At 32.9% G+C, this 19209-nt stretch overlaps 1 protein-coding gene across 2 annotated transcripts in view; it reads right to left on the bottom strand.

The window, feature by feature from the left end:
* Positions 1-19209, bottom strand: part of LOC148606404 (sphingomyelin phosphodiesterase 4-like) — a 32088-nt gene that overhangs the window by 9942 nt on the left and 2937 nt on the right. The window contains exons 2-13 of one of the 2 annotated variants that reach the window (XM_088544213.1): positions 17592-17675; positions 16751-16966; positions 15909-16005; positions 14464-14671; positions 13426-13564; positions 11825-11896; positions 9848-9883; positions 5372-5517; positions 3497-3587; positions 3001-3110; positions 2687-2810; positions 986-1025 (exon numbers count right to left, since the gene is read on the bottom strand). In XM_088544213.1, coding sequence (XP_088400339.1) covers positions 986-1025; positions 2687-2810; positions 3001-3110; positions 3497-3587; positions 5372-5517; positions 9848-9883; positions 11825-11896; positions 13426-13564; positions 14464-14671; positions 15909-16005; positions 16751-16966; positions 17592-17675 — 1363 coding nt within the window. The remainder of the gene's footprint in view (positions 1-985; positions 1026-2686; positions 2811-3000; positions 3111-3496; positions 3588-5371; positions 5518-9847; positions 9884-11824; positions 11897-13425; positions 13565-14463; positions 14672-15908; positions 16006-16750; positions 16967-17591; positions 17676-19209) is intronic. The other variant, XM_088544214.1, reaches the window with a different exon arrangement.

Below are 19209 nucleotides of genomic sequence, written 5' to 3'. Positions count from 1 at the left end.
ACTGACACAAGTAAACTGTATACGGAAGGAGTGGAGGTACAATTAGATATTACTACAAATATCAAGAACAGTAACTACACGACGTATTTTGGCCTTGAACAGAGGAACAAAGAAAAAGAAATAGTATAACAATTCTTCAAATCAAGTAAAAAAATCTAAGTTATGAATCTGATTGGAAATAAATCCAGACAATTTTTCCACCTGCAGCTTAAAAGGGTTTATTGTGAAACAAGAAAGATTGAGTAGTTTAGATTTATGTCCAATCTCCTCTCAAGACCTAATACTGTAAAAATACATTAATTTGTGGATACCAATTTTCATGGATTAGTGAAGAAACAAGTTTGTGGATTTGTGAATTCGTGATTATGAGGTTTTTAGTATACACATCGATGGAAATCTCCTTTATGATGGGAACAAAATTTCGGAGGTTGGCCTACCCAAGAAAACCACAAATATTGCTACCCCACAAACAATAATACTTTCACAGTAACCACTTCTTGATAGCTCTGCTATGTTCTTATCTCTGATATTCTTAATTTTGAAAACTTTCACAGAGTATGACTACTAGTTATCAAAACTCCACCAAGCTCTTTTTAGCACCTGTGCTCATTTACATAAAGAGATCAAATTACTACCAAGTGTGGCAGAGGTGTATAAACTTTAAAATAAAATTAACTTTACAGAATATACCTCTGTACAAGGAGATTAGGTTGAATCTAGCCTTTAATAATACAGAATACACCTCAGTGCAAGAGATTGGGTTGAATCTAGCCGGAAATAATACAGACTATACCTCTTTGCAAGACTGATTGGGCTGAATCTAGCCATTAACAATACAGAATATACATCTCTGCAAGAGATTGGGTTGAATCTAGCCATTAATAATACAGAATATGCCTCTGTGCAAGAGATGCCTTCTTAATATGGATTGAGTTTCCATGCCAAAAGAATATATGTGATTGTCAAACAAACAATAGCTACTCACCTTGTCTGAGCATTATATCCAAATTTTCTAATCGGAAAACCTGAAATAGAAAATTGAAGTCAAACACTTCTAAAAAGAGATAAGTGTCACAGAGCGGGCATTCCTGTTGGTTGAGACACCATCCAAAAAACATGGCAGTGAATTATCACCTGTTGTTATTTGTCCACAGTATTGGAAATTTGTTTGTCTTTACTTTAATTAGTAAAGTGGATTCCTGTTAATTGCATAGCCTATTTGTCAGAATAAAAATATGCAATTAACAGGAATACACAATTAACAGAAATGATCATTTCAAGGGAAGATACCTAATACATTGTATTTTCAATGTTCATTGATCATGTCTAATTAGATTCCTGCCATAGTGTCTAGTCAAAAGAAAGAGAAAATATTGTTGTAAATACAAAATTATAGAGAAAACAGATATTTTACAGACCATGTATTGTTGACTTACCCATTTAGATAAATGTATCAGTATTTTTTTTAATTCATGCAATTAAGAGGATTTTCTAATTTTTGGTCTTATGTTATGCAAAAAAGAGGAATTTTTTACATGGATAAGATAGGAAATGTTTTTGTTCTTCGAGTTTCTATGCAAGTAACAGGTATACGATTCAGTGGATTCCACTGTAATCTTAATCATGATTCAGATATGGGCAAATTCATTAACTTTCAAAATTAATGTGAACATGCTAACAAAAATGACTGAGGTAAAACCGTTCAATGATAAAGCTTCACAAGCTAGGAGTTATGAATCAACAGGCCAATGAATTGTAACTACCAAAAATCTAAAGATCTGATATATGTTCCTTCTTCCAAACATGCCTTATTTTAGCAATCCACCATAACGAGTGAGTATTAGATAAAAGTATCTTTATGATATACTTATTACAAAGGCGAAATATATTTTAGAAATAAATCAGGGAAACTCCATTTGACCTTTGTTTTACCCTGCGTGATTTATTTCAATTCTAATAAGACCTGTTTCTTCACATTCTTTAATAGATGCAGCCGATGTGTGGCACGAAATGGCGACTGTTTTGGAGTAAAATATGGTCATATGTTTATCACTTAATTACTGTGGCTGTGGTCTAGAGAGCTTTGAAGTTCATCATATTAGAACTTAAGATAAAAATATAAGTGTTTTGTGTATGCATTTGAGGTGATTGTTTTAACCCTATATTGTTTACCCTATATCACAACCCGAGACCTATATCGCATATCCTATCTCACTCCTCTAGACCTATATCCCATACCCTATATCACACCCTGAGATCTTTATCGCATACCCTATATTAAGTCACTAAGCATATTACATACTTTATATTGCATCCCCACTCAGAACACGCATGTAATATAATTATGATATAATGACATGACATGTTAAAATTTATGCATATCACATGCCATATAAAAACCTCAAACAATATTACACCACAGGATTTTAACATGTGATATTGAGTCTAATTAAACGATTCCTACCAATACACCATACTAATGCCACTTTCTATAACATGGGAGTATTTGGTAGATTTATCAAGTCAATATACTTCCCCCACGCCTTACCTTGCAATTCTGTATAACATGGGAGTATTGGATATGTTGATCAAATCAATTCTTCCCAACATGCCTTTCCTTGCAATTCTGTATAAAATGGGAATATTGGATATGTTGACCAAATCAATTCTTCCCATCATGCCTTACCTTGGCAACTCTGTATAACATGTGTGTATTCAATATGTTCATCAAATCCATTCTCATAACTCTACCAAAGAACTCTTGTACTAGGACAGAATAAAACAATAAATTGTCTTCTACAAATGGGAACCTAAAACACAAAAAAAAGAATAAAAAAAGATGTTGTAAAATTTTTTTTGAATAACATAAAACTTTCAAAAGCTATGAAGAAATACAAATAAAATTTACTTACCATAGATTGTCCCCCCTGCCCTTCCACTGACTACTCCAAGAGGGATCCTTTAATGACATATACCTACATAACCATAATTTTAACTTACCATTTATCATCTATAACTTTATTTTCCCCTTCACTGTCCCTTCTCCCAGAGGGGTTCCCTAATGAGGTATACCTCCAAGGCTGGATATAGGTAAGCCAGGTCTCTAACACCTGTGGTAAAAACAAAGAACAAGTCATTCACAATGTCTATTACTGATGCAATTTTTTCACACTAACCATGAAAACTGCTTTTTCCCAAATTATACCCCCTTGCTACTTTCACAGATTAATTTTTAGTGCCTGTTACCCCAGCCTGAAACCCTCTACATAAGGAATAATTCATTTTTTTTTAATTAAAATAAAATACATGAATACTGGAAAAATATTTTCACAAGAGTTATGACATTTATGTAAATTCTACATTATTTCATATAAATGTGTCTGAACTCATAAGAAAATCACATAAATAAACCTTCAGATAAATTTCATGTGAAAATCACATAACTTCATATTAAGTTCACGTGAAGCTTGAATTAACAAAATGTGATATTCTATACCATTCTAAATGAGTTATCCAAAGGCCATCTGTCGAAACTATGTCTGAGGAAGGCATACATGTTTTTCTGTATCATATTTCTCAGTATAGACCTTAAATAGAAAACAGGTAAAACCAAGTGATAACAGGGACAATAGGTAAATACAGGTGATCACTAGAAATACTGTGATCAAGCATTCCCCACCTGTCTCCTGCCCCCTGCTTCAAAAGAGTTAAATGTATAACCTGTTAGTTCAATTTTATTCCTTTGGAGTCAACAGTAACTTTTTCCCATCATGCACATCTACATATGATTATCAACCTTTCTTTGTAGTTTTATCAAAATCCCATGAGCGGTTCAGGAGGAGCTGTGCTTACAAGAATTTTATATGTAAAACCCTTAAATTGGATTATCTTCCTTTGGAGTTTCAATATCTTGCCTCATATCTTGATCTACACTTAGAGATCAATGGTAAAGAAAAACTATTGACCAAACTTTATGACAAACGAGATGACTTTTCATTCAGAATTGTCAATTTTCCTTTCATCTGTGGCAACATTCAGTGGATCATAACGGTGTATCTATCTGCACTGTGAAGACTGATTTGTTCATTGTGTCATAGTGTTCCGTTCCTCTTTCGTCTACCCCAGACTTGACTTTTTATGAGCAACTCGGCAGGTGTTTCTAGAAAAGCAGACGTTTACCCTACCAGTGCACCTTGTCCATGCTCCCAGATTTTAGTGGAGTCAGAGTTGCTCATTCGCTTTTGTTACTTTGTATGTATTATTTTAGTTACTTAATATTTTTTGTTGTATATGTCTGTTTTCCATGTCTGGTCTTTGTCCCTGGATTACTTTCTTTTGTTTCCACTAGAACCTTGGTTCCTTTGATTACTCTTCCAAAGTATTTGTTCATGCACATATGATGCCCATCTGTAAAGTTTCATAAAAAAAACTGAGCGGTTTTTGAGAAGTTGCCCTTATCAGGTTTTAACATGTAAAACCATTAAGTCGGATTATCTCCCTTTGAAATGCTCCGAAAATACCTTAATTCCTTCATACATATCTACATATGAAGTTTCACCTTCCTATATAGTTTCACCAAAATCCTTAAAGGGGTTTTGGAGTTCTGCTTCCAATAAAATATGGATATATGGATGGACAGATACCTTGTTAACTCCAAAAGCTTTGTTTGTGGGGAATAACAATTTATATCAGGTTATGACTTTAATAAAAGTTGCTATCATGATTCATCCAAGAAAATGCAATAATCACCATGCCATAGGTTTATTATTACATGTGTAACTTAACTTTGTTTATCTAAGTTTTGGTTAAAACCATATGCTATTAGTTCTGCATGACTGCAGTTGATCTACATTTAGCATGTAACCATGCAAGCAGTAAGAATTAGCAGTATTTTAGCAAATTCAATACTGTCATGATTTAAAATGACCTGATATGAAGTTTTTGGGCCAATAAGAAAACAGAATAAATCAATAAACAGGTGATAACATGCTGGTTAACAGATAAAATTCCTTTCATAGGATTTGGACCGTACAGGTTACACAATATGAAGAGAAATTATGAATTTATCCAGAGGAGACATCAATCTCCTCTGGAGACCTATTATCACTTCCTGATTTACCACATGTCACTATGCTAACATTTATTTGCTCTGCTATACTGAATGGGAAACCATTCAAAGGGCTTTACAAGTAATCATTACAAATCTGTGAAGCTGTTTATAATGTATTGTGCTAATTAGCATAAAGAGGTGGATTTAATACCGTGTGTGGCATAAGTGTAAATAGTACATATACCCTCTACACAGGAGTTTGAAGAGACATCAGCATGGTAAAGTAAAGAGATGGTTTCCTAAAATATTATCAGTGCTAACCTTTTAAATTCATCCAGTGGAGACATAAGTGACGTCTGGTAAGGTGAAGTGATGATATCTTGTGAAGCTGAGTTAACAAAATGGTGGACATGTTTAATCATCATTCTGACCAATCTAATGTGTTCCAATGTTGGCATGAAGTGGTCCTTGAAGAAATAAAACAATATTGTCATACTAAGTAGCTGTCTTTGTAAGAATCATGCAAATTCTGAAAAATGTGATACACCCCAAAAAAAGGCTACATATTTTCATTTTTCATTTTTGTATTTAGGTTGTTTTATGGTTCTATATCATGAAATGTGTAATTATTCATTCGAATCTGTCTGTTCTTAGGAGAAAATCAACATTGAAAATCCAGTAGATTCTGTTGTATTTGAGTGTCATTTACAGAGTTATCTCCCTAAATTTTGAAATCTACAGTGCATTCTATATAGTTTTTATCTCCTAAGAACACGGGTTATATGAAAAACCGAATGTTAATTTCTGTTTACTATGGCAATTCAAACAAAAAATCAAAAATAAAAATATGTAGGCTTTTCAGCCATGAATCACATTTTGCATGATTCTTAGCTTCACTTTGGAAATCCACAGGCACACTTAGTGATGTTAAATCCATTTTGGGGAAGGTCCCGCACATTATGCTATAGGAAAAGAGTGGAAAATTATAACTTAAGGAAATAATCTATATACATGAGGGCATTGGTTCTTAATAAGTGTTTTGGAACTGATTTCTGATTAAAATACTTTATTAGGACCATTACAGTTTCCACTGTATTGAAATCCATGAGGTAACATCTGGATGACAAATTTTATACAGTAGATTGGATAGAGGGTTTTGTACACAGTACATTGCACAAATCTCCATTTTAATCATGTACAAATCTTGAGACTATGTTCCAAGTCACAATCTACATGATCAAGAATTTAGATCAACTTTTTCTATGGGATGGGAGCACAAATTCAATCCAAAAAAAGATTGGAGATTCACTGACACAGTACAGGTATAATGTGACGATTATACTTGACTAAAGCTTGGCAATACGCCTTTAGTATGTGATTTTTATAATTTGATAACATGCAAGTTTTAACCTCCATTTTGATTTGGATCAAAATCTAAAATATGAGGTGCACAATGGGAAAATGAAATAATGATTCTGTAAAAGTTTCATTCAATTCCATTCAATGGTATAGGAGTAATGGATAAGAGATGGGCCCCCCTCTTTGTAACAGAAGGAAGGAAGGACAAGTGGAAAGATGAATGGACATCACTATATACCCCATACTGCAAGTAGGGGGTATAATAAAGGAAGTAAATGGTGGGTAATTTTTTAAAGGTTTTTTTAAAAATGCAAAATAAATTCCACAAAATATTAACTCTAGACTTAATACATTTTGCACTTTTGGCATCCGCAAAAATTAGACACACAAAAATAATTCATATACATTTTTTCGTAGATTTCGGTGAGGGCATAATGGGAGTACGCACCCTCCTTTTTAACAGAAAAGAACTATCGCAATCTGCTAATTATTGTATTGAATATGGCCATATATCATATTCATTCATTAAACATGCCATAATATGGTTTTCTTTTATACTGATTCTTGTAATTAGGTCTCCATATAATCCTGAATCTGCCCCTGAGTTATACCAAAGACAAATTGTTTGTACTGTATACAGGTCAACATGGGAATACATAGAACCTGTAGTAGCACTGGTCTCATGCTCGAGTCCAGGAGGTTTGGGTTAAATCACCAAATATGTTACACTAAAGTCTTTTAAAATTCTATTCACTGCTTCTCCACCAAGATTGTGGTATCTAGGAGATAAAAGCTGACTGGCTGGCTTGGAGTCAGAATGATGTGTATGAGTGGGGTGACATGACAGCTGTTGCTTCTGTGAGCTAGCATAGTAAGAGATTGACCTCAGCATGTAGATCTAGTACAAAGCGTGAAATGTTTGATCAAACAACCTCAAACCTCAGTATCTACCATAGAATGTAAAACTGCAATCAATCAACCAATCTTGAGTAGAACTCTTCTATTCAAGGCCTTTTTTATACAGCCTGTTTTATCATGTATAATTTGCTGTTTCAGCTGTAAACATCAGACTCCTAAACATGCATGTCATGTGGAATAGGACTTGTTCGATTAGGCATGTCAAGACATGGGGTTTAGCCAGTAAAAATAAAAAGTCAAAATTGAACAATATGTGTTTTACAGTCCACATGGCATCATTTAACATGCAAGTAAATAAACTGCCTCTTATTCAAATCTAACCATGTTCTTTACATTTTTTTTTAATTTTAAGAAATAACATAAGTTAGATTACCTCCCTTATCTCACAAGTCTTGTGGATCATGAAATAAAGCAAAAAGAAAGCTGCAACTATGATTAGTATAACTGCTGTTATTGAATATTAAAATAAAGGAACCAAAAATAAAAGGTATAGTATACATGTCAACCTCAGAGGTATAAAATATTTTAAAAAGTATAGTATATAATAATTATGTCCATGAAAGATGTGTAAAAAATAAAATGCATAGCACACGTCTACCTCGGAGGTATAAAACATAAAGAAGTTATGAGCAGTGTTCTCCCTAAGCCATTATATCACTGTACTTTGCAGCACAATTATTTCTTAGCACTGTGCTATCAGTAATTAATTTTAGGCACTAAATTATACTTTTGGAAGAAGGCTTAAAGAGCTGTACTACGCCAGTAAGCACTGTGCTATTAAAAAATCATGTAGAATCACAAAAACAATGAAAGTGGTATTAATTGAAGGGTTTGAAACAGAGAGGCTACTGTTTGCTCATATTTTGTCCAAGATTTTCACAAAAACAACAAAATTTTAGCAAACCCTAAAAACCAACCCCCAACTGAGTTGTCAACAGTACCATAGTATGGTTTGAAATTAAATAAATACAGAGACAGAGGTAGAACACAAAAGTGAGTAATAGGTGCATTTCTTTCTGTGTGACATGGACTTTGTTTTCTCAGGGGCTCACAGTGAGAAAATTAATTTGAAACAACACTATGAACAGTTTCTTTAAAAATGTATTAAGCGAACATCAATGTTTTATCATGTTTTTCCATGACACTACTATTCTTTTCAATGTAATCATTACTTCATACAATGTCATCACCTCTTCACATTATGCCGTCACTTGTTTATAATGATGTCATCACACCTTCATATAATGTCATCAATACTAAATGCCATCATGCATTCATATATTGTCCTCACTCCTTCAAACAATGTCATCAATCCTTCATATGATGTCATCACTCCTACAAACAATGTCATCACTCTTTCAAATGATGTCATCAATCCTTCAAATGATGTCATCAATCCTTCAAATAATGTCATCATTCCTTCACATAATGTCATCACTCTATTGTTTAATATCATGACCGTTCATACATGTATAAAATCTCATCACTCCTCCGTGTCAGTGTCAATGTCAGCTTCATTTTTATACAATGTCAACTGTCTGAAGATTGATTAGGTACAATGTCACTACTCCTAAGAAACACTTGCATGTAGAAGTCACCATTCAGAAATATGACAATTATATTTTATCAAAAGTCCTAAATACCATTTCTGCATAACAATGTCACAACCCCGAGTGATAATGTATCTACTCTTTAATGCACGATACGAGCGTTCATTTAAACACAAGATAGAACCATTCATTTATTGTTGTTTATTTCCTTGATTTAACTGTTATTTTTATATTTTTTGCTATTATTAATTTATATAATTTCATTAATTTTATTTTCTATCTTTTCTGTTTTTATTATATGTCAATATTATAATTTTTTGGCTTTTGTCTATCGTGTGTTTAAACGCACGATAGTAGCATTCATTTATCGTGCGTTTGGGTATCGTGCGTGCAGGAAAACTAAAGGTCTCAAGGAGTGTACAATATCAAAAGTCCTAAGATCATACTAATTCTACATCATAAAAATGTCACTTCTTTGTATAATGTCTAACATACAACATTAACCTATTAAGACAATTATCAGCCTTAACCAAAACCAAGATAATATAAAAACAAAACAGACAAATCACATTACAGTGGAATCCATGTGATCAATTGAACTTCCTCCCTTTTAATGAAATGGTTTGAATTTGAAAGCTATAGGCCTACCTCTTTATTAATTCTTAAAAATGCAACACATTTCCTAAATCCTGGTGAGAAAAAAAAAGATGGTGGCAAGCTAAAGTAAAATGGTTTCTACATTGACACTTTTACATTAAAAACACAAAACATGCATTTCTTGGAATTCCATGTACCTGAAAAATATGTATGCAGTCCATAGGCAGATTCCTGAAGCAAATGCTGCAAAATGCATGAAATCTGGTTTGATAAAGTAAAATGACTACTAAGCGAAATGTGTGATGGTAAATATACATATAAACATATAACTGCTAACATGCGATACATCGAGTGAACGCCATGCCTTACTTACGATCAGACGGTCAAATATGTATTGGAATCTTACAGGCTAAATACACAAAATAATAAGACATTCAAAAAGGGAATGTTGGGGTTTACAATCTACTACAAGTGAACTTAATTTCATCAATGCTTTATTATACATATTGTAAGAAAAATACAATTTTGTGGTACCATATATTCCAGTATATAAGCCGCTATTTTTTTTCAGGTGACTTCTACCTGCGTTTTATACACAGGTGCGCTTTATATGTGTATTTTTTTTTCAGACCAGATCAGCTGATCTGATTTTGACCGGAAATTACATTGTTGACATTATTTTATACGATCTGAAAATCGACCCTGCGGCTTATTCACCGGAAAATACGGTAATTCATTTTTGCAAAAAAGTAAGTGCATGATAAGAACAACTGATTTGTAAAGTTTTATTGGTGAATTACTTTCCCTTGAAAAAAAAAAATCCCACGAAAAAAAACAAAGTAGATTTGCAATAGATTTATAATGAAGTAGGTTTGGGCATATGGGTTTGAGAGATTCACAAGTAGTTGAAATTTACAATTATTCAGAAGGTACCATGAACACAAGCATGCATCATATCAACTTCACTTACAAGAAACAACTCCACCTGTGTATGGCATTTAGGTTGTATGACTGTAGGCTTTTATTATAATTAGTGTGAATGCATTTCATTTTATTTTTTTTTTGCAGGGGGGAGGGGAGTAGTACACTGTATGATTGACTCCACAAGAACCGAGTATTTAAAGTATACACATCAATGCAGGGGTTCAAATTTACTTTCATGAGTGCTCATAGGCAAAATTATTTTCACACCAATAGCGCAAATAAATTTTGTGACAGAGTTCACACAAAAGGAGAAGGTTCAGTTATGGCCAATTTTGGCCTCAAAATTTGAAATTGTTCAAAATAAAGATTTTTGTCGTTTTTGTACACATAAGTGTTTACACCAGCTAGTTTGATAAGATTTAGGCATCTCGACATTGTAGCACCAACAAAATTGCCTAAATGATAAAAAATCCATAAAATCTCAGTATTTCAGCATATTTTTGACGGTCTTTGTGAAAAACAAATGTGGACGCATACGTGTTCATTTTTTATCTTTAAATATATTGTGTAGTATTGTAAGATACAACATATATGTCAATATTTTGGATAAACGTGGATGTGACCACTTCCGTTTTAGGCAAAAACCATCGAAAAATATTTGAAAATGCAACAAAATTAAAGATTTCACAAAGATTGTGTTAATTTCGAATGCTATTAGGTCAAAAACATTCATGCTATGGCCAAAATCGGCTGAGAGGTAATTACTTCAACCATTATCCTTTCAAATAAACTAACTAGTATAGACCCAAACAAATATTTCCAAGCATTGAATATGGGGGCCAAAATAGGGCATTACCGAACCTACTCCTTTGGGTGAATAACTGAATTTCATTTGAAAATCATGTGAATTTCATGTGAAGCTCGATTCACATGAATTTCATGTGAAAGTATTTGCTTGTGTAACCTTTTTGCACCCTATATGAACTTGACACCACAAGAATGTGAAAAATTATCAATTAGAGTAAATGTAAAGTAGAGCAAGTCCAGGTTTAGCTAAATGAAATTTTAATGGTCCTATATTTGAAATTGAGAGTCCTGGGGCCAGTTTCATAAAAAATCTCAATTTGAGATTTTCCTCAAATCCTTCCTCAACTAAAATTTTAACCAATCAAATCAACTGAAATTGAAGATTTGAGGAAAAACTCAGGATTTGAGGGGAATCTCAATTTGAGAATTTTTTATGAAACAGGGCCCTGGACCTCCGACAAGCGCTAGTTTTTACCTTATAATACAAACAACATATGTATTTATCTTGTATTTGACACTTGTCACTAAAGGTAAGATATACTCAATGTTAAAGTTAATGTCTGGAAATTCATTATCCTTTAATACAAGGGAGAACTACATGTGTATTTCAAATACATACCGAATGTGGTGAACCAACCATATTTCTGTCTGATTCCAGTGAGTTCTGATTCAACCAAAATTCCACTAAAATCTAAATAATAATGGGGGAAAATTGTGTTAAGAATTAAGGTCTATGATACTTAAGAGCTGAATATTTCTTTTTTGATGTTTGAGTGTATGTGATGGTAAGAATCAGGCAACATGGGAAAAATCAGACACATGCATGTCAAAACCCCACCAATCTGACCATAAAATATCACTCAAGGATACTTTCTCTATTTGAAAAGACCATCATTTGATCTCTGCATCTTGCATCTTTGGATTTGCTAAGACATTTTTCAATAGAATCTTAGAAAAATGAGGTTTTTGACAGAGTAATCTGTCCTTGAAATGTTCATTTTCAGTGCATTTCAATGAAATTGTAACTCAATGGTCCAGCTTGATATGGAAAATCTTGTCTGTTTTCCTAGATTCAGATGGTGCAAATAGATTAATTATACCATCAAAGTGATGGGTTTTACTGATACTTAATTGGCATGTTGAAGTGTTGATCATAGCACATTTTCAATGAAGTGAGCGAGCCCTTCATGTCCAAAATGAGTGACTGGAAAACGCTTTTACATGTCAATGAAAGATAAATAATGACACATTTGATTCTTATAATAACATTTCATATGTCTCATTATATTCATATTTTATTTCAGGTTTATACAGAAAATGGGTACTACACAGTGATAAAAAAGTAGTTCATTTAAATGTTAGTGTGGCCTATAAAAATAGGTTATGTGTAATGTGTAAATTCACCAACTTATGAAGCATCATGCGTAAATCCATTTATCCAAAGAGATTTAATAGCTTATTTTAATGATATGCACAGTAAATGTAATTATATGAAAACGAAATAACACTATATCTTCAGGAAAATTTAGAAAAATGGAAGAATAGGGTCTGTAAGTCTCGTTCTAGTTTCATTTTCCTTACCGAAATCCTGATGTAGAACGTACTGAAATCTGAAGACCAATCTGCATTTCATTGTATACCTTCAGGATCTTAAAATGTTGTATTACAATTCAAACTCTTCTATTTTATGATTTTTCTTGACATTTTTATCATATAAAAATATATATGTGTCATTTATTATCAGTATTTTTACACAAAACAATGTTTTGATTTAAATATTAAACTCAAAGCTCTGTAAATGACAAATCTCTGGGCATTTGAAGGGTAGCTTAGGACCTGTTATCGTGAAACCATAGACACATGACGAGACTTACATACTCTATACCAGAAATGATTTTTAAAATTCATGGTAAATAGATAATACCAAACAGAATGTAAGGTGTCTATAAAAACAAAATAATATCTACATGTGTATGTACATTTAACTTTGAATAAAGAAAATAGCAAATTAATATGATTCTAGGCTTCGCCTATGAGGTATGGAGCAATTTGTCCTCAAATACGACTTATTTGGTGATGCATCACCATGTCATTATCAAAATAAGTTTTATATGGCCTAATAGAAGGTGAAAAGTCGACAGAACTTGGAGTTTAATGCTTGGTATATAATGAACATTTCCTCCTACTCAGCCACATCTTTGCTATACAATGAAGTGCTACCTGTAAAAGCATTTCTGATCTCAGTGTTTCTGTCTCACTTTGTCCAATCATTGAAGCATTCTGTTGTTTCTGTGACATAACAAAACCTGATTTCAGGAGGCCTAATGTCCGAGGGCTACCATTAGCTCTTCCACTAGGGCTGAACATAAATCAAAATAATTCAAAATGTGTTGGTCAATCTTATTTTTTTTTTAAAATTCTGCACCCTTTTGCAGTAATCAGAAAGTTTAAATAAAAAGATACAGGTAAAACGTATATGTGATTATTATATTAGAAATACCTCAGATATTATTTTGAGATTTTCCTTACACCAATAAACATTTATTCAAACAATTTGTTTCCTTCATACATGTAAACTACTACTAACTATCGATATTTAGAATAATACATTTACCTATTTTCATGCATTCAGAATTTATTGCATGCATATAATCACAACTTTTATTACATTAAATAACAGTGTATTCAGATTTAATTTCCACAACATAAAAAATCTAGCCTTTCAATGTTGAAAATTTTGTAAAGCAAGTTTAATCATTATGATAGAAACCATTCATAGTTCTAAAAATGATGCAATGCAAGTTTAATCATTATGATAGAAACCATTCATACATGTACCTGTAGTTTTTGCAATCATGAAATGACCAAAATATTTCTTATACAAGCTACTGTGGTCAATTTCACAAAAAAATCAAAGTTAAAAATTAGCCGAAGGTTAGGACATCAAAATACTTTGATCTATTTTAGTGTCAAAACTTACGACTTATTTTTCATTCAATTTTGTGTGTAAAAGACTACTGGTACATGTGTAATGTAAATATGAAATGACAAAATAAAGTTTTCTGTCAACTAAGGTATTTTTATGTTTTTTTAATTAAAAAATTTGATATCAATTTATAAATGCTGTTCAAAGACATCTATGATGAAGTAGTGAGTCTGAATATATTTGTTTTACTTCCTTGTTTAAAAGTAAGCCAAATTACAAAGTTTTTTTTCTCAAGTTGATGGCTCATGTGCCATTGATAAATATATACATACCTATATACTTTAGAATGTACCACAGGACTACGTACTGGAGACTGTTGATGAGGCATCGGAGGTAATGAGGACTTATTCAGTGGTAAGAAGTAGTTAAGATAATCATCCAGTAGCACTGGGTATAAGTGATCTGTCAGGATATTCCAAGACAAATTATGCCAGTTAACTAAACAGTAGGCAAACTGAAACATGTAGTACTCAAACGCAGCTGAAGGAAGTTAAGGATCGTGAATTCAAATGATTTGAGACTAGGCTATAGTGATAGAATTGATCACACTGATAGGATTGACATTGTCATTATGAACCTGATATATTGTAAAAGAACTTATTTTAGCAATTTAAGAAATCAATCAACTACTACTGCTATTCCTTTCGGTGACATACCTACAGAACCTGAATCGATCTGTGCAACTAAAATTGTGATTGGTCATCGATCACTGATCAGTTTCTGGTCAGTCATCCATCTGTCAAACCGATCCATAAAACTAGTGATCGCATCACGTGACCACAGAGCGGTCAAAGTATTTTACGGTTTTTATTATTTTCTTTGTCAATTTTACACATATTGACATAGTGTAATAGATTTAAAAATCAATTTGTACTTTCATTTTACATTTCTTTTATTTTGAACAGATATCATGTCATTTTCCATAACATCGGTCATCTGTCTGTCAGCAATCAATCAGTCAACGGTCAACGATCCATCAAATCGTTGCGTGGATCGGTCCAAGGACTGTACCTCATAATGACAGAGCCTATTCATCATGTTCATAGGGACATCATATCCATCTGCACCATGAGGAATGATCAGTTTTCCTTTTCTCTCTTGTCTACCCTGTAGGAGACATTTTTGAGCAACTAGGCAGTTGTTTCTGAAAAAGCAGAGGACGCTCATTTACTTTGGTTTCTTTGTACATGTTATTTTGGTTATTTCATGTTCTTTGTTGTGTGTCTTTTTTCCTGACTAGCCCTATCCTAGGATTATTGTCTTTGGATTACTGTTCAAAGCCCGGTTCCCTTGATTTCCATTTCAATAAAACAAAGAATCAGGTACTTTGAAAAATGTCTTATTATGTCACATATGCCAACAATAATTTGTTTAAGACTTAAAAAAATCAGATGAATGGACATGAGTACACCATAATACATCTCTGAAAAGATGGGTGTAAAAAATGGTAAAACTCGTACATGTACTTCACAAATAATACAATAACATGAACTTTAAAAAGTACCAGGGATTTAAAATAGCAGTGGTCTGAGGTCTGGGACCCACAAATCTTACCTTGGACCATTGAAATTCCATTTACCCTTAACTATATTCATTGACACTTTATTCAGGTGAATTTGAAACTTACAAAGTTTCAGGACCTTCCACTCTTGAAAGTAAATTTGGGTTCCTGCAGCTACACAATACATAAAACACTTGATTATTGATCAAAGGATACATAAAAGAATCATATGACTTCCGTAACCCTGAGTATGTAACTTGTTGATGTAAAAGTGAGGAATATTCCCATCTTCAATAATTCTTCTAGATGGTCCCTACAAACAAACCACGGTTTGAACATAGTCTTGCCGAACAAACAGTATTTCATACATTGTATAGTAAAATCTTGTATGGACAATTAGATATACTTAACCCATCTACACGTGAGCTTTGTATACTGTTTATAACAAAAGAGTTATCTTACTAATTACTGATACTTACATATAGATAATTGGCCCTAAAGGATGGTATCAATCAAGGGAGGACTGATAATTAAGGCAATATTGGAAAAGCCATGTATCAATCTATTTATCACGTATTTTTTACAAGTAATGAATTATTTTCCTCCTTGAAAATTCTAGGAAAGCAGAGGAATAAAAAATAAACAGCTTCATTGAAGCACATACAACACAAATCCCTTTTTTTCACCATGTAAAGTCCCATATCTTAAAATAAAAAAAATCAGGAAGCAGCCAAAAATTAAAAACAGCTTCCTTCCATGAAGACAAACATATATGTATAGCACAAAGTTATCATTAATGTACCACATTTGAAAAGACAGACAGTTGGATGGACTGCAATAAACCATTAGATGTTTGTCCAAGATTGATGTATGATAAAATGAAAAGTGTGCTAGAAAAACAGCTAAACAATTTACTGGTATCAAATCTTTTAAGGGTGTATCATAATCTATTTCCACTGCAATTTAAAAGTTAGAAAAAATGCCTTCCTGCTTCATTGATTTTATTGGTTTCATAATTAAAATGAAAAATAAGACTAAGAACCAACTAATTGACTTACAGGTATTTGGTTCATAGAGAACTCATACATCAGACCAGTATCCTGTTGTAAGTTATAGATCAATGAAAGTAGAGGCCCCTCTGGTCCAAGAAATCGTCTGACTGACTCAAAGTCAGGTAAGTTGTAAAGTCTACTGACCATATGGAGCTGCCAACCACTGTCTGATCCATAACCAAAGATACTGGATAACAGAGAGGGCAAGACATTCTTCAATTCCTAAGGAGAAAAAATTAATTCATCAATATGAATCAGTAATTGAAAGTATAAATACTTCTTAAGATACCCATTTTCATTGTTTAAAGTGAGTGACCAGACCAAGAAATCTGGATTCCAAAAGACCTTTTCAAATGTCCTTTTTGTTGAATATCGCTTTTGTAAATGGATAATAGTACAATGATTGATAGTACATATGTATCTCCGTTTCACTAACTTTGTTAAGTTGCTGATAAAAGCTTGCCACATTTTTATGCCCATTTTCATTGTTTAAAGTGAGTGACCAGACCAAGAAATCTGGATTCCAAAAGACCTTTTCAAATGTCCTTTTTGTTGAATTTCGCTATTGTAAATGGATAATAGTACAATGATTGATAGTACATATGTATCTCCGTTTCACTAACTTTGTTAAGTTGCTGATAAAAGCTTGCCACATTTTTATGAGTCCAACTACAAGTTGAAGGCTTAAATGTACTCTTTTGAACCAATGTTTCTGAACAAACTTGATGCTAAGGAAAGATCACTGTCAAAATATCAATTTTCTCTGTTTTATGTGATTTACATTTCATATTTGGTTTATCATGTGTGTGTATATACATTAATATGAACATTAATTATACAATACAACCTGTGTTCCAGTAGAATGGATGATTTGTTCTATTTCATTACATCTCTGTGGTAGAGGCCGTGAATACGCTGACTGGAGTCTAGACTAAAAATAAATAAATAATATGTTTATGTTTGTAATTTAACAAGGAAAAAAGGTTTGTTCAATTTTAATTTTACACAAAAACTGCATCTTTTTTTTCATTATCATCAGAGAGAAAAAAAGGACTACACCTCTATAATGCATCTTTTTGATCTAACCAATTGATGCTAATTTCATGCATTATCATCATGAATTCCCTCGTAATAAAATGATAAACTGGAGGCAATTCATAGCCCATATTTCGTTTATGCTAAGATGGATAAATTGTCATTTTTAAAATGTAAAGAAAGTAAGATATTCATATGGATTTTTAAATACCAAAGATTACTGTTTAAACAGATATCACAGAAAAATTCAATGTACATGTACATGTATATAAAAGGGGTGGAGTCAAATCCACATCTGGTCAAATTGACACCAGAAATAGTTAAATCCACACCACCGTGAGCAACATGATATGGTATGAGGTCACATTTTATGTGTAATCTAAATGGTTAATCAAGTAATCCGTTTAGAGAGAGATTCATAAGACTTATGTGACTCTATGGCTATATCAAGTACTGATAGTATACATGTACATATCATAAATCTATTATATTGTTTTCTTCCTGGCAAGGGGATGTTATTATGAGAGGTAAGGGCAGAGGCAGATCCAGAAAGAAATTTTGGGGTGGTCCCATTTGAAGTTCAACATTTACATCAATTTGCCAGATTTGTTTCACCCCTGAATCCATACAAAAGTCAAGTTCCCATGAGAAATGCTCACGGACCCATATGGGGCCTGGGAGTAGGGCAGAGCATCAAAAGAGTAGCCCAGCCACTAGTAGGACATACTCCGAGTTCTTCGATCAGGTATCCCGAAGGCTGGGCTTTGCTACCTCCATCTACTGACAGACAAACTAACAGAATCCCTGTAAGGGGCAGTAATGCGAAATCTGTAAGGATAGTCAAGACTGTACAAACCCCAACAGAAGAAAAGATGTGTTTAGTGTCAACATGCTAACTTAGAGTCATCAAGCCATGTGACCATGTAGATGCAAGTTTTGAATATTAAACTTCACAACTTCTGCATTGTGTAATAAAGTAATACATGATGCCATCGTTAGTATTACCACACTGAGCAATCAAGTGCCCCTTCGTTAATAACTTTATGTTTATTTTTTATTTCTATATTTCCATATATGTTTTGTAAGCTGGTCATGTACATGGACCATGGGTAATTATCTGTCACAGTGTATTTGATAATGACATAGTCTGATAAGAATAAGAAACAGTAACTGCAAAAGTAGTTATTTTAAGGTAGTAAATATTTGAGTCCAGCAACTTTTTCTCACTCCTCATTTCTTTGATTAGAAGTCGAGTCAGAAATCTGAGCAAAGGTGTTAATTGCTATCTAAACAGGTAAGGGTATGTTTTATGACAGGTAAATAATCTTCGATAAGCAATCAGCTTATCAGGGTTGTCAATGATGATTGACAATTCTGGATTTGCACATTACAGAGTTATCTCCCTTTGTCAACCATTTAGGTAGCTATCT

The sequence above is a fragment of the Perna viridis genome, chromosome 9 (assembly GCF_037379345.1).
Source record: "Perna viridis isolate PV_CMFRI_1.1 ecotype Kerala chromosome 9, ASM3737934v1, whole genome shotgun sequence".
Taxonomy (NCBI): domain Eukaryota; kingdom Metazoa; phylum Mollusca; class Bivalvia; order Mytilida; family Mytilidae; genus Perna; species Perna viridis.
This window is presented reverse-complemented; position numbering and strand designations above follow the sequence as displayed.